Here is a 13,955-nt window from a genome sequence, read left to right on the forward strand (position 1 = left end):
CATCTGATTGGACCGGGAGAGCGAACGAGAGGTCCTGACCTGTTCCACACGCTGGTGTTGGAGATCTGCAGGGCGGTGGAGCTGGCGTGGAAGCGGGCCAGGTCCGACAGCACCGGCGAGCTCATGAAGCGAGGTCGCGGCCGCCGGAACGATCCCATCCTGCAGGTCTGCGGGGAAGAACGGCGCCTCTGAGCGGACGCTCCACAAGGAGACCAACCAAACGCCGACGTCCGAGCGTCACTCCGGACCCGTCGCTCCGGTTCCTCCTCCTTCTAACTTCCTGTTGGAGATAAGAGAGGCTCTGTTTTGAAAAGAAGAGCAGCCGGCAGATCCCGCCTGAAGATACGCTCCTGAGAAGAACATTACGATGTCCACGAGCCCGCTACGAGCCGGACAGAGGCGGCTAACGCCATTATCTGACTGCTAACTACCAGATCCGACCACTAACGACAAAAACCAACAGCTAACAGTGAAAACCAAAAGCTAACAACAAGAATCAATGGTTAGCTACAAGAAACAATCGCTAAAAAGAGCCAACTGCTAACAGCTAAAGAAAAGAACCAACCAGATTCTGACAGCTAAGGGCAGCGAACAAAAACAAACAGAACAACAGCTGACAACAACATTAGCTAAGAACAAAAAGCAAAAGCTAACAACAAGAGCCAGTTGTTAGCTCCAAGAACCAACAAGTGACAACAAGAATCAACAGCTAACTACAAGAGCCAACAGCTAACTACTGGAACAACCTTACAACAAGAAGCAATAGTTCACTACAACAAACCAACAAGCGACAACAAAAATAGCTAATGAAGACAGCTAACAGCTAGAATTAGTAGCTAACAACATGAACCAACTAGAACCGGCAGCTACGGACGCCCGACAACAATGAACGTCCAATGACAAGAACCAATCAGTTGTGACAGCAAACGCCCGGAACTGACAGCTAACAAGATGCAGCGAAAGCTAATAGCTTTGACCGAAGACCAGCCAGCTCTGCGGCAACAGCCTGGCGCCGTTGGTCTGATATTAGCGCCTGAACGTTTGTCTACTTGTCTAATCAGCGGACGTGGATGTTCCCAGGCTGCCGCCGCCTACAGCTGGAACAGGGTACCGCATTCACAGCCACCGGGTTTGGAAGCCGATCCGCCTGCTAGGCGGGTCCGGGTCGATGTTCTGGCGCTCCGGCCGAGGGGACGGTCAGCGAATGGGCGTAGCGGCGCCCACGTCGGCCCTCGCCGCCGACCGGATCGTCCCGTGTGGCTTTGCACAGCAGCTGCGCTTCGTATATTTAGAGCCTCCTTTCGCTCGTCCCGAAGCCCACTGCCGCCGCAGGGCTCCACTCGGAGCGTCGCAGAAACGCTCATGATTACAGGCCACGCGACGCTTTGTTGTGGCACCGACGGCAGGAAAGCGAGTGAGTCATTACGAGCCGCTGCCGTGACGTGACAGGAAACTTCCCCTTTCTTGAACGCTTCTGGATGGCGTTCAAAGAAATAGAGAGGCTTTTGGAGAAACAGAAGAGCAGCTGCGGTGGCAGGAAGTGAGGTTTGGTGTCGCACATCCACCCGCTTGTTTGCCTACACGACCTACTGCTTTACCCGCTAGCGAGCCACGCTATGCGCGCCTTCACATACAATCTATTCATCGGCGCGACTCGGAGAAAAACACAAAATACGGTAGGATGTGGCGAGGAGTCGTATTTGGAGGGGCGGCGTCCGTCCAGGTGCCGACCCCTCTGTGACCCTGGCGGACGGCGAAATGCGGAGCGTCAACGCGCCACGGCCCCGGTTGTTTATTTGCCCCTCCGCCCCGAGACACCCACCTTAGCACCTGCACACACTTCTGGCTAACAGCGAGGAACCGCGCGCTCAGCAGCGCCCCCTAGTGGACACACCTCTGACCTCTTTTGTGTACGTTACATTTAAACGCCTCACCTGACAGCAACACCTGAGCGTCTGCAAGCATGTACGCACCAATAGCGTCAGACAGGAAGTGGACAGAACGTGGACAGGAAGTGGAAAGCATGTGGACAGGAAGTGGGAACGCACAGACGGGGTTGTTTGTCCACAACTCTGGAATACTGTTTGTACATCTCGCTGTTGGTAATTGTATTATCCTCTGAGTACTTTCTCATGACAGGGGGCTTCTGTTATTGGATTAGCGCACATGCTAACACACACACACACACACATCAGCACAAGGCAGCAAGAAAAAAACACACACACACACACACATATACACACACACACACACACACACACACACACACACACACAGATGTTTTTCCAGCTTTGATGGCGTCAGGCTCTGGGTTTTCACTCTGTCAGAGGAGATGTGGAAAAGTTCCTCGGCTTTTTCTTGTTGTTTTGTTTTGGGGCGCCGGCGGCCGGACGCCAGCGGCTTTGGCCAAAGCTTTCCTTCTGACAGAAAAAGAAAAAGGAAAAGAAAAAGGCGCAAAGTGCTTAAGAAGACGGGTTCTGAATGCGGCGGAGCTTCGGGTTTGGATTTTACAGACGTTTATTTTATCATTCTTGTGAAACTTTTTTGGAGATGATTGATTCATTTGAGGGTAAATATCAGGTGAATTACTGCTGATTCGCATTTTATTCATCCAGAAAAGAATCGAAGTCTCCCACTCCTGGGTATCATGGGATGTGGAGGAAAAACCCCTCTGAGCTCCGAGCAGACCAGGGGAGAAGATCTGACGAAGGCCTGACCTTCACGTCTTCGCGTCTGGTGTGGAACCAGATGGGTCGCCACGGCGACGGCAGGATGTTGCTCTCCTTGCCTGAATCATCTCCATGGACGTTCTCTGGACCGGAGACACACACACACACACACAGAGCCTGAGAAGGCCTGCAAAAGCTCTTAGGCGTGTGTGTATGTGTGTGTGTGTATATATGTGTGTGTTTAATGCCACCACATGCTGTGAGCTGTGAAGCCCTCACAGCATGTGGTGATCTGTGCACACATGGCCTCATTCCCACACACAACCTGCGCTGTCTGCAAACACACACACACACACACACACACACACACACACACACACACACACAGAGCCTCCTGCTCTGCAAAGCGTTCTCTCTGGTGGAGGTGTTTCCTGACTGATCCTTCAGGGTTTAAACACTTCGAGGTGTCTACACACACGTCCGGTTGATTTTGAATATCTCTCAGACACACACACACACACACACACTCCACGGGAGTGTATCAATCAGCATATCGACCTCCGTTCGATGGCTCTCTAATCAGGTTCACCTGCGGGCTCTGAAGATGCGTCTCCAAGACCTTCTAAAACTTCTCCTGTGTGTTTTCCTGCGCCCAGCGGCTGCTTTTCGACAAATAAAACACTTTTCTTTGCTTTCTGTCTTTTCTTGAGGCGAGCCGGTAACTTTCCCGGCCGTGTGCGGGACCGCGGTGGGATTATGGCGGCGGGCGGCTCGGAGCTTCTGCTCCAGCCGGCTGGAGCGCCTCGTTTTCCCGGAGAAGAGCGAAGCTGAGGACTCACCTACGGGGTCTCTGGGGCCACCGGGGCCTGCGGGGCCACCCGTCCCCCCGGGGCCGCCGGTCCTCACCGGGGACCTGCGCCGCGGCTCATCCGCATCCCCAAGGCGGCGGCGGCGGAAGCTCCGCGGGTCACTCCCGGTGACGAACAAACAAACAAACAAACAAACAAACAAAATGAAAGAAATAAAGAAACCAGCAGAGACCGGCCCGGGCTGCGGGTCTCCCCGGGGACACTCCTCCTCCACCGGGAAACTCCGGACGAGTGCCGCCGCTCGACGGGCGCCCGGAGGCTGCGGCGAGCAAAGCTACGGGAGTGAGACGCTGCTGCTTCCGCCCGGCGCCTTCAAAATAAAAGCACAAGAGGAAACGTTCAGTGAACCAAACGAAAGCTTGCAAAGAAGCAGAAAGCACAGAAAAAAATAGTGGGTTAAAATGCACATGACACTTATATGTATTTTTAAATAACATTTGCAGCCTGAAATTTATAATGATAATCAAAATAAAGCTAGAAATCATAATAATAATGACAATAAAAACAATGCTCTTAAGGTGTGCCTTGCCCGGGCATATGCATTGACACAAAATACAGATTTAAAAGAAACAATAACAGTAAAATCAATAAATGTGACTTAATGGAAAAAAGGAAGTTGGCATCGGATGGAAATAAGTATGCAAATATCTTGCCTCCTGCTGGCAGTACATTTCCATTCATCCAAATAAAACCTGTTGTTCTTTCTTATAAAGAATCTTCTGACCCTGCTGGCCTCAGATTATTTGGTATGTATCTTTAATAGTTTTACTTTGTGAAACCTCATCATGAAGGTGGAAGCAGGCGTTGATCAAACAATCCTCGTGGTGTTTGTGGTGGGAGTTGCTCGGAGAGTCCCAGACTCGCACAGAGGTCGTGGTTTGACCTTTTTCTTCTTGCCACATGTGCACTTTATTTAAGCAGGTCTTGCTGTTCTTCTTTTCCTTTGGGCGGCTTCCCTCGGGGGCCGACATCCTGCAACGAACCATGTTCTCCATATCCTCTTTCTGACACACTAACTACTGTCATGTCCTCTTTATCTAACCAGGTAAAAGAAAACACACTTTCAGATGAAACATCTCTTCTCAAAAACATCTTTTACAAGAGTGAGCGGGCCACGAATACAATGAAAAACAAACAAATATCCGTCCGAGAGGCTGCAGGTGGTCTCCAGACTGGTCTCACCTTCTAACTGAAGGGAAGGAGGATAGAGTTTTACGTCAAAGATGTGAGACGTTTCTGTAAAACCCCTTCACGATGGGATGTGTTGACTTTCAACTCAGAATGGGTGTTTCTGATATTTTGCCACGGTCGAACGTCAGCGGCGTGTCCCTCAGACAGGTGGATCTCCAGCAGAATATTGGAGGATTCAGCTTCGAAAACACGTTTTGGCTGAATTGTGGACAACAAACCCTGTCCAAGGAGGGTTGGAGGGGTCGCCTGCGTCTCTGCTGCGCTCAGACGTCGGCTTTTACTGTGAAGGCTCGTCCTCTCACTTCCAGATGGGCTCGGTTTGAGCGTGCACTTCACCGCGTGGGGTGGAAACCTTCATCTGATCGATATTCATGAACTCGGCGGATCCCCATTTATCATTGTTCTTCTTTTCCCGTTTTATCTGACCTGACAAAGCATCCCTTGTCTCCCCCGGGTTATATTCCCCTCCCTCCCGACTTGTTTTGTTTTCACACTCACGGGTCAAAGGTCAAGCCCGGGTCGGTTCATCTGAAGACCCCGAAGATCCTCCGAGAAGGACCGGAGCCCCCGACTCAGCCCAGGAGGTCAGAGGGCCCTGCAAGAATCGACCCCCGACGCTTTACGCTACCATACGCTACCGCAAGAAGCTACCATTAGCCCTGCTAGCTCAGGGTCCAATCGGAGAATACAGCTGGAGGGAATAAACACCATAAAAGATCGAAGACAAATTCCAATCTTCGGTCGGACGCCGATCGGCTCGCTCCTCCTCCCGGTGGCCGCGGGGTGAAGGACGCCGAGGAAGGACTGCCTTGGTTTCTTTGAAAACCAAAATAACAAGTTTGATCGTCGGTGAGCGGCGTTTCATTCACAAAATGCAGATCGCAGAGATATTTGGAAGACGTTTATTCTGAGATAGAACATTAAGAGAAAAAGGAATGAAATAAAGGAGGAGACGTCCAGAGAATATTCCTTGCTAGATAAACTCATTTTTGATCTCATGTCATCTAGGAGGTCCTCCAGCACCGGCCGCATCGGCAGAACATGCCCCTATTGATCGATCCAGTCATTGATAAAATTAAAATTGAAATTAAATCTCTTCACTGAGATAAACTCACATCAGCTAGCATTCCCATCAGCTAGCGCCGCAGGAGGCGGGGCTTAACCCCGACAGGTCAGCCGTCAATCATTCACACACTTATTCACACCTGAGGGCAATTTGGGACCTTGGTTGAACCTGCTGACCGTTTGTGGACCTCGGGAGGACGACGGAGAACCTGGAGGGAACCCTGAGAGAACATGGTCCCTTCTAAGTCCTGCTGTCTTCAGAGGGAACACTGAGAAGGTGTCTGTGGAGCTTCTCGGTCATCCGGGACTCGGTGAAATCTTCTTCTCGTCGTGGCAACTGGATTGGAATTTCCAGTCCAGTTGCCACGACAAGAAAAAAGAATCTAAAGAACGCAAACGTCAGCATCTAGGAGACCAAGATGGATGTTCTCGACACGGAACTCAGACCTCCGGGCTTCCATAAGTCAACACAAATATAATTTCTTAAAAGCGGGCGGATATCAAAGGTATGAAATCTATCCATGTAACATGAAGGTAAATGTAAAGGAATGTAAAGGACAAATCTTGACAGGACGTGGTCCGGATGCCCTGCGTCCTCAGGAGGCTCAGGTGGTCCGGGGGTCCCGGCTCAGCAGCTGGACCGCCCCGTCCCGGTTGTGCCTCCGGGCCTCGTGCACGGCAGAGCTCCCCCACCTGGCGGGAACACAGAACCGGGATGGGTCGGCTGTCAGTCACAGGGTCGGCCGTCAATCGGAAGGCCAACTTTCAATGACAGGGTCTGCTGTCAATCATAGCGTCAGCTGTCAATCATAGTGTCTGCTGTCAATCATAGCGTCAGCTGTCAATCGTAGTGTCAGCTGTCAATCATAGCGTCAGCTGTCAATCATAAGGCCAACTGTCAATCATAGCGTCAGCTGTCAATCGCAAGGCCCATAGGGCCAACTGTCCGTCAAAGGAGCGGCTGTCAATCATAATGTCAGCTGTCAATTATAGTGTCAGTTTACAATCATAAGGTCAACTGTCAAATATAGGCTTAACTGTCAATCACAGTGTCAGCTGTCAATCCTCGTGTCAGGTGTCACTCATTGTGTCAGCTGTCAATCATCTAATCAGCTGTCAATCATTGTGTCAGCTGTCAATCAATGTGTCAGCTGTCAATCATTGTGTCAGCTGTCAATCAATGTGTCAGCTGTCAATCATTGTGTCAGCTGTCAATCAATTTGTCAGCTGTCAATCATTGTGTCAGCTGTCAATCAATGTGTCAGCTGTCCATCCAGGCAGGTAAACATGTGAAGAACACAGCAGGAGAACATTTGGCAGGACTTATAGAGAGAGAGAGAGAGCAGGCAGGAGAAGGTGGAGAGCAGGATCATAGAGAGCCAGGTGGACCAGTGGAGATCCTGGGATCTTCTTGCTGTGAGCCGACCTCGATTCTCCTCCTGTTCTTACTACTATGACCATTTGCACTCCTCCTCCTCCTCCATTGCACTCCTCCTCCGCTGGTCCTCACCGGTCCCTGAGGGCCGGATTGGCCCCGGCGTTCTCAAGCAGGAAGCGGACCGCCTCGGTGTGACCCTCGGCCGCCGCCACGTGGAGCGCCGACCTGCCGTCGTAGTCCACGGCGTTCACGTCCACCCCGGACAGGAAGTACCTGCCGCAGAAAGGAGAAGAACGGATTGTCCTTCCTTCCTGCTCGTGTGCGTTCGGTTCTCCATTTTAGGGCTTGCGCGCAGTTCTGCGCGTGGCCACCAGGGGGCGCAAGCGGTGCGAACCTCCTCAGCGACTGGACGTCTCCTCTGAAGGCCGCCAGCAGGACGTTCATGATCTGGTACCCCTACGGAGATACGGACGGCCGTGACCTTCCGGGCCGAGGAGAACCGCGGCACGGCCGGAACCGGACCCACCTCGGACTCGGACTTCCACTGGCGGTAGGCCAGAACCTGACGGAACGGGGTCCGGATGTCGAAGCTGTGCAGCTGGAACGTGGAGATCAGCTCCTGAGAAGAAGAGGCTCTTCAACACAGGTCTCTAGGTCTTGGAGTCTGATGTTCCAAGATGTTTCCACACACAGAAGCCTGGCTGCGGAGCTCTGAACCTGGGAATCTGGTCCAGAGAAGGTGTGTGTGTGTGTGTGTGTGTGTGTGTGTGTGTGTGTGTGTGTGTGTGTGCAACCTGGCAGAAGTGGACGGCCCTCCAGGGGTTCCCGCAGGCGTCCAGCTCAGCAGAACAGGCCATCAGGCCCAGGACGCCGGGGACGACGGCCATCAGGACGCCGCCGGAGCTGCAGGAGGCTGGAACCGACGTCTGGACCAGAAGATGCTGTTTTATCACCAGTTTTAAGGAGAAATCATCCGGAAGCTTCTGGAGGGTCGAGGAGGACCGACCTGGAAGTGGAACACGGAGGAGTAGTCCTTCATCCCGGCCACCTGCATGACGGACAGCATGCTCCGCGTCGCCCCCGGCGACAGGACCTGGTCCCCCGACAGCGGGCACAGGCCGCCGCTGGCGAGGGAGGCGGCCATGGCGGCGCCCGACTCGCAGGTGACCTCGGTGGAGGAGCACTGGACAGGAGGAGCAGGAGAACGAGAAGGTTCCTTCACAGAGCCCCTCACTTCATTAATCTTGTGTGTGTGTGTGTGTGTGTGTGTCACCTGCAGCAGGAGATCCACAGCGGCGTTGATGTCCACCTTCTCTGGGGGACACTGAGGGCGACATGTTGGAGGAACGTGGTGGAACAAGAAGGAACAAGAAGAACATGATGGATCCAGGAAGAACCGGACAGAAAATGTACCTTCTTCTGCTGCAGGTAGAAGGCCAGAGCGTGGAGTCGGACGCTGGACTTCCTGCTGCCATGGTAACTGATGACATCACACAGGAAGGGTTCGTCGGTGTAGGCCGTAGGGAACTATTCCTCAGAGTAATCTGATTACTCTGAGTACCCCGCTTCTCAGTACCTGCTGCAGTTCAGGTGGGCGTGTTCCTTGTTGCAGAGCCTCTGGATGACGTTCAGCACCTGCGGCACAAATGTCAAAGTGGGATTGTGATCCACAAACCCCATCCAAAAGAGGGATTAGAACCATTTGAAGGCTGGATTAGCATCCCGCATGAATGCGGGACTGTGATCCAGTCTGAAGGTTTGAGTTTAATCCCATCTGGGATTGGGATTAGAACCCTAACCCGAAGGGGGGGGCGAGAACCCCATCAGAAAATGGGCCGAGAATCCCATCCGAAAGTGGGATTATAATCTCACTCGAAAGTGGGATTATAATCCTATTTGAAAGTAGGATTATGATTCTGTCCGAGAATTGGAAAATTTGGGATTATAATTTCAGGTGGGACTGTAATCTCATTTGAAAATGCAATTTAAATCCCTGAAAATGCAATTATAATCCCTTACATGAGATTATAATCCTGAAATGAGACTTTAATCCCTGGACATGCAATTATAATCGCTGAAAATTAGATCTTACTCCCTGAAATGAGATAATGATCCCTGGAGATGGGATTATAATCCCAGAAAATGAGATTATAATCCCATGAATTGAGATTACAATCCCTGAAAATGAGATTATAATCCATGAACATACGATTAAAATCCCTAAAATGAGATTATAATCCGATTTGAAGGTGGGATTATCCGTGTTTGTCGCTCACCGAGTCGTACTTCTCCTCCTCCTCAGCGGACAACCTCCCTGCCAGCTGCACAGAGGCACACACACACACACACACACCCCCACACATTACAGGAAGTGACATCACAGCACCAGGTGAGTGGTGGGGTGGTGGAAGGGGGCGGGGCTTACCTGCAGCAGCGAGGTGGTGACGATGGCGCCCGTCTCGGTCAGCGGGCTGTGAGGGATACCTGCTGACAAAGGCGTTTATACACTCATCAATAGAATGCCGTTTATATGTGTGTGTGTGTGTGTGTGTGTGTGTGTGTGTGTGTGTGTGTGTGACCTGTCTTGCTGAGTGTGAAAGGTGAGTTGTGTCTAGAAAACTCCTCTACGCCAACGTATCTGTGAACAAGCTCCGCCCCCAGCAGCTCCACCGCCACGCCGTACACCAGCGGCCATGACACCTCGCCCAGCAGGAGGGGGACGGCCCAGTCCCCTAGAGACAGCCTGACACACACACACACACACACACACACACACACACACACGGTCCAGTGACATTTCCTCCATGGCGAGGTGCCGGTGCTCTCCATGTTCCTCAGGTTCTCCCACCTCTGTCCGTCCACCGTGCAGATGGAGACGCCCCACCTGGACTCCAGGCTCTCCTGCAGTCACAGAGGTTCTGCTCACCTGATGGAGGCCTTGAGGAACGGACGTCTCACCTGACGGAAGCCCTCCTGAAGACGGACCTGGCCGGACGACAGCTGGCGGCACCTGGAGAACAACTTCTGCGTCTCCTCGGTGAAGGTGGAGAAATCCGGAACCACGAAGCGGCCCTGGAGAGCCTTCAGGACCAGGGAGACCAGGCCAGTGGTACACCTGAGGCGGAGATCATCGGATCACAAAGAAGCGGCAGCTCAGAGCTCCGGACTGGATGTTCTCTGAAGTTCTGAGCGTCCAGGGGGGCTCGGCGGGCGCGACGAGACGGACCTGTGGAAGGCTTCCCTCTCCACCCAGCCCTCGGCGTCCTGCAGCTTCCTCAGCTGGACGAAGGCGTCCCGGAGCCGGGGGTCGGAGCGGTGCAGCCCGGAGGTCCACACCGCCTGAGGGACCAAGAACCGGAGAACCGGACTGAACCGCGGAAGAAGCGACCCCTTCGACCTGGATCCGGCCAGGATGGATCCGTGTAGAAGTGATTAGAACCTCGTCTGTCTAGCTTGTGTGTGGGACCAGCTCTCCTTAGAACCTCCTTCAGTGGAGACCATCATCTGTGCAGAAGCGGCCGGAGAACCTTGTCTCTGCTCGGACACTTCTGTCGAGAACATTCGCTCACAGAACCGGTTCTTAGAGCCGCCGCTGCGCAGACCAGACCCTCCTCAGAACTTTGACCACAGTACATTAATCACTGGTCCATTCATCACTGAGCGTCTCCGTGGCAACGGTCTGACGTTTGATTGGAAGACGAGCAGAAGAATAAGAATAAGAACAACTTTATTTATCCCGAAGGAAATTGTTGTGCCAGAGTTTCAAGTGAAACATAAAAATAATAGATAATAGTAGGAAGGAGGGAGAATAAGAAATACAATAAAATATAAAGTGTCAAAGTTAAGGCTATCAAGTGTTTTAAGGTCTTAAAAAGTACAAAGATTTGAATATTTAAGGTTCGAATCACCTCCAGGAAGCTGTTTACGTTGATCCGCCCGTCGGAGGCGAAGCTGTCGAACAGGACGTCCACGGCCCTGAAAACACACACCTGTCAGGACGGTGTGTGTGTGTGTGTGTGTGTATGTGTGTGTGTGGAGGGACTCACGCCCGGCGCTTGGATACACTCTGCTGGGGGGGGCTCCGGGGGGGGCTCCAGGGCTGGGCGGGGGGGCCTCTGTCCTCGGGCTGGACCACAGCCTGGGGGAGGGGGGGCTTCAGGGGGGACGGGAAGGCTGCACACACACACACACACACACACACACACACACACAATATGTTATTTGTTTTCATTTTCTTCCCATCTATTTAATTTTATTTGAATGATTATTTCCTGGTAATTACATTTTCAAGGGAATTTCTGTCTTTGTTTTTTGTTGAATTTCTTCATCTATTTTATCTATTTTACTAAAATTATTTAATGTTTTTGTACATTTGTTGTTATTTATATATTTTTCAATCATCCGTCCTCTTCCCTCTTTGCTTAGCATTTCAGTTCCTTGACCTTTCTGTGACCTCTAAACCATCCATCCATCAATTGATTTGCTGTTTCCTTGTCAGTTCCACCACCATTAAATCAGATTTATTGGGATTTGATGGTGATTGTAAAACCTTTCCTCCTTTCACCGGTCGTACCTGCGGGTCCGGGGCTGACCAGACTGACGGGCCTCTGCACCTGGTTCTGGTTCTGGTTTTGGACCAGGCTCCTGGGGGCCGGGCGGGGGGCCGTTTCCTTGGAAACCAACAAAAAGCGAGCAGCCCGTTTGAGGTTTCTGTGAAATGCTGGGCCGCGGACGGCACTGAGGATTCATTGACTGTCTGTTGTCGCCTTCTGTGTGTCAGTCTTTCTCCTGACACACACACACACACACACACATTTCTGACGTCACACCAGTGTCAGCTGAGATGTGGAGCGGTCGTAACCATGGTGACCAGGTTGGATTGAGATGCCATGTTGTGTTCAGACAACAGGACAAAGAAGAACGAGGCGCCCACCGGCGCCCTCTAGTGGTCATCAACATGCTGAGGGGGGCGTGAAACTGGAAACTGGCGTGTGTGTGTGTGTGTGTGTGTGTGTGTGTGTGTGTGTGTGTGTGTGTAACTATGGGAGAGGTGAGAAGGGACTTTCCCTGCCATCTCTAAGGTGTAAGGTATCTGTGTGTGTGTGTGTGTGTGTGTGTGACCTTTGGGCAGTGGGGTGCAGCGTGTTGAGGCAGGTCCTGCTGCAGCTTCCTGTCCATCACTTGTCGGTCATCTGTCAAAAGAAGCGTCCACGTCCACACACACACACATACACACACACAGAAAGAGAGAGAAATTAGACACTTATAAGAATTTGAACTTTTATTTTTAAAAGCGACAGAGGTCTTGCAGTTCTAAACTGGAACAGGGTTAAATACGTCTGGATTCAAACCGCCAACATTTCTGTTTCTGTTATGAAAGCATTGGCTGCAGGGGCGGAGCTGCAGCCGCTCCTGCAGCCAATCAGCTGCCAGCGCTGGCGAGACAACAGGAAGTCACTTTATAAACTGCAGTGTGTAGGACAGTTTACACACCACTAATCACAGGGTGTCTTTCCCTGTGCCTTTCACACACACAGCCAAAAAACAGATATAGCATATACCAAGACACACACACACACACACACACATACAAAGACAGAAAAGAATGCACACACACACACACACACACCTGTCAGGTCCACGTCTTTATTGGGCTCCAGGAGTTTGTTTCCATCCAAACCTCCGTATCGTTTCCTCCACTTGCGCCTGAGGGAAGGCGTCCGCTGGAAGCTGCTTGCACACACACACACACACACACACACACACACACATTTCTCAAAGTTTGTCATCACCCGGCCCTCTTGGCGTTCTCAAAGGAAAAACAGACTGTTTTAGTTGAATTGAAAGTCTTGACAAATGTGATTTTTAGCGGAACTGATGAAGGACTAAAAACAACCATTCTTAAATGTCTGAATGAAAAAGATTTTGGATTTAAAAATAGGAAGGGTATCACAAAAGACGGAGGAAGCATGAAACAGCATGGCAAGTAAAAAAATTGACAAAAATATAATCCATATCTTAAATGTTGCAGTTTGTTTTTTAGGAGGCGACTATGAAGCTAAATTTAAAATTAGATTGAAAAGGGTATAAAGGAAATGACTCTCTGAGGAAGGATTGAAAAAAAAAAAAAAAGATGAATAAATCAGCAAGACATTTTTTTATAAATATTAGAATGACTGAAGGAAGTATTAAAAAATCTGAGGTTATATATTAAATATTACAATATTAGAAAAATAAATCAGTACACTTTTTACATGCTTTTATTTTGAAATGTTAGAAAAGTTTCCTGGACAAAGAAGAAAACGATATTTGAAAAGGTCTGTTTAGAATCTGAGGGGATCATGACCGTGCAGCGGCGTGTGTGGACACAGCCAGCAGCTGCCACGTCTACCACACACACACACACACACACACACACACACTCACACACAACCAGCAGGAATGCGACGCTCCCGGGAGTTCCTCACCACAGGTAAGCTCCATCCTCTGAGTCGTTGTTCTGACCCGCCTCCATCTCGGCCCCTAGGTGCGTCGGCGTCCACGTCCCTTCTGCCGGCGTCTGCAGGACGGACCCTGGAGACACTCCCCATCTCCACCTCCCCCCTGTAGCACGCCTCCACCAGGAGCCGAGGAGGACGCCTCCAAACCTCACCCCACTGAAGGAAACTCAGAACATGGCAACTGGGATTTAAGAGTCACTTACCAGAATAGGACGGAATTCGCCAAACCTCAGGCCTCGCACGGGGCCGTCACGTGTCGGCTTCTCCACTGTGGGTCCAACGA

At 51.3% G+C, this 13,955-nt stretch overlaps 2 protein-coding genes across 3 annotated transcripts in view; both read right to left on the reverse strand.

Moving 5' to 3' along the window:
• LOC147232280 (proline-rich protein 5-like) overlaps positions 1–3,799 on the reverse strand; it is an 8,137-nt gene extending 4,338 nt beyond the window's left edge. Inside the window, exons 1-3 of one of the 2 annotated variants that reach the window (XM_086149025.1) lie at positions 3,509–3,799; positions 2,718–2,812; positions 40–280 (exon numbers count right to left, since the gene is read on the reverse strand). In XM_086149025.1, the coding sequence (XP_086005151.1) occupies positions 40–158 (119 nt within the window). In that variant the 5' untranslated portion in view covers positions 159–280; positions 2,718–2,812; positions 3,509–3,799. The remainder of the gene's footprint in view (positions 1–39; positions 281–2,717; positions 2,813–3,508) is intronic. The other variant, XM_086149024.1, reaches the window with a different exon arrangement.
• A 1,881-nt stretch (positions 3,800–5,680) lies between these two features.
• glsl (glutaminase like) lies at positions 5,681–13,845 on the reverse strand. The gene is made up of 21 exons (XM_086148747.1): positions 13,640–13,845; positions 12,802–12,902; positions 12,294–12,364; positions 11,746–11,842; positions 11,219–11,345; positions 11,081–11,147; positions 10,399–10,511; positions 10,158–10,287; positions 10,021–10,073; positions 9,752–9,915; positions 9,598–9,656; positions 9,449–9,493; positions 8,749–8,807; positions 8,586–8,652; positions 8,446–8,496; positions 8,179–8,355; positions 7,967–8,098; positions 7,699–7,791; positions 7,567–7,628; positions 7,305–7,445; positions 5,681–6,487 (listed from the first exon to the last, which is right to left on the reverse strand). The coding sequence occupies exons 1-21, from the start codon at positions 13,684–13,686 to the stop codon at positions 6,400–6,402; spliced, it is 1,944 nt and encodes a 647-aa protein (XP_086004873.1). The 5' UTR covers positions 13,687–13,845; the 3' UTR covers positions 5,681–6,399.
• Positions 13,846–13,955: the final 110 nt, after the last annotated feature.

Source organism: Fistularia commersonii, chromosome 7 (assembly GCF_037954325.1).
Source record: "Fistularia commersonii isolate RoL2024-O1a breed Wild chromosome 7, RoL_Fcom_v1.0, whole genome shotgun sequence".
NCBI lineage: Eukaryota > Metazoa > Chordata > Actinopteri > Syngnathiformes > Fistulariidae > Fistularia > Fistularia commersonii.

What these genes read in the sequence shown, in the direction of transcription:
- glsl (XM_086148747.1), bottom strand. Translation starts at nt 13,686, where the DNA reads ATGGAGGCGGGTCAGAACAACGACTCAGAGGATGGAGCTTACCTGTG. An exon ending in GCCAGCTGTCGTCCGGCCAG is followed by an intron (nt 10,074 to 10,157) that starts GTCCGTCTTCAG and finishes CTGTGACTGCAG; the next exon opens with GAGAGCCTGGAGTCCAGGTG. An exon ending in TTTCACACTCAGCAAGACAG is followed by an intron (nt 9,657 to 9,751) that starts GTCACACACACA and finishes CTTTGTCAGCAG; the next exon opens with GTATCCCTCACAGCCCGCTG.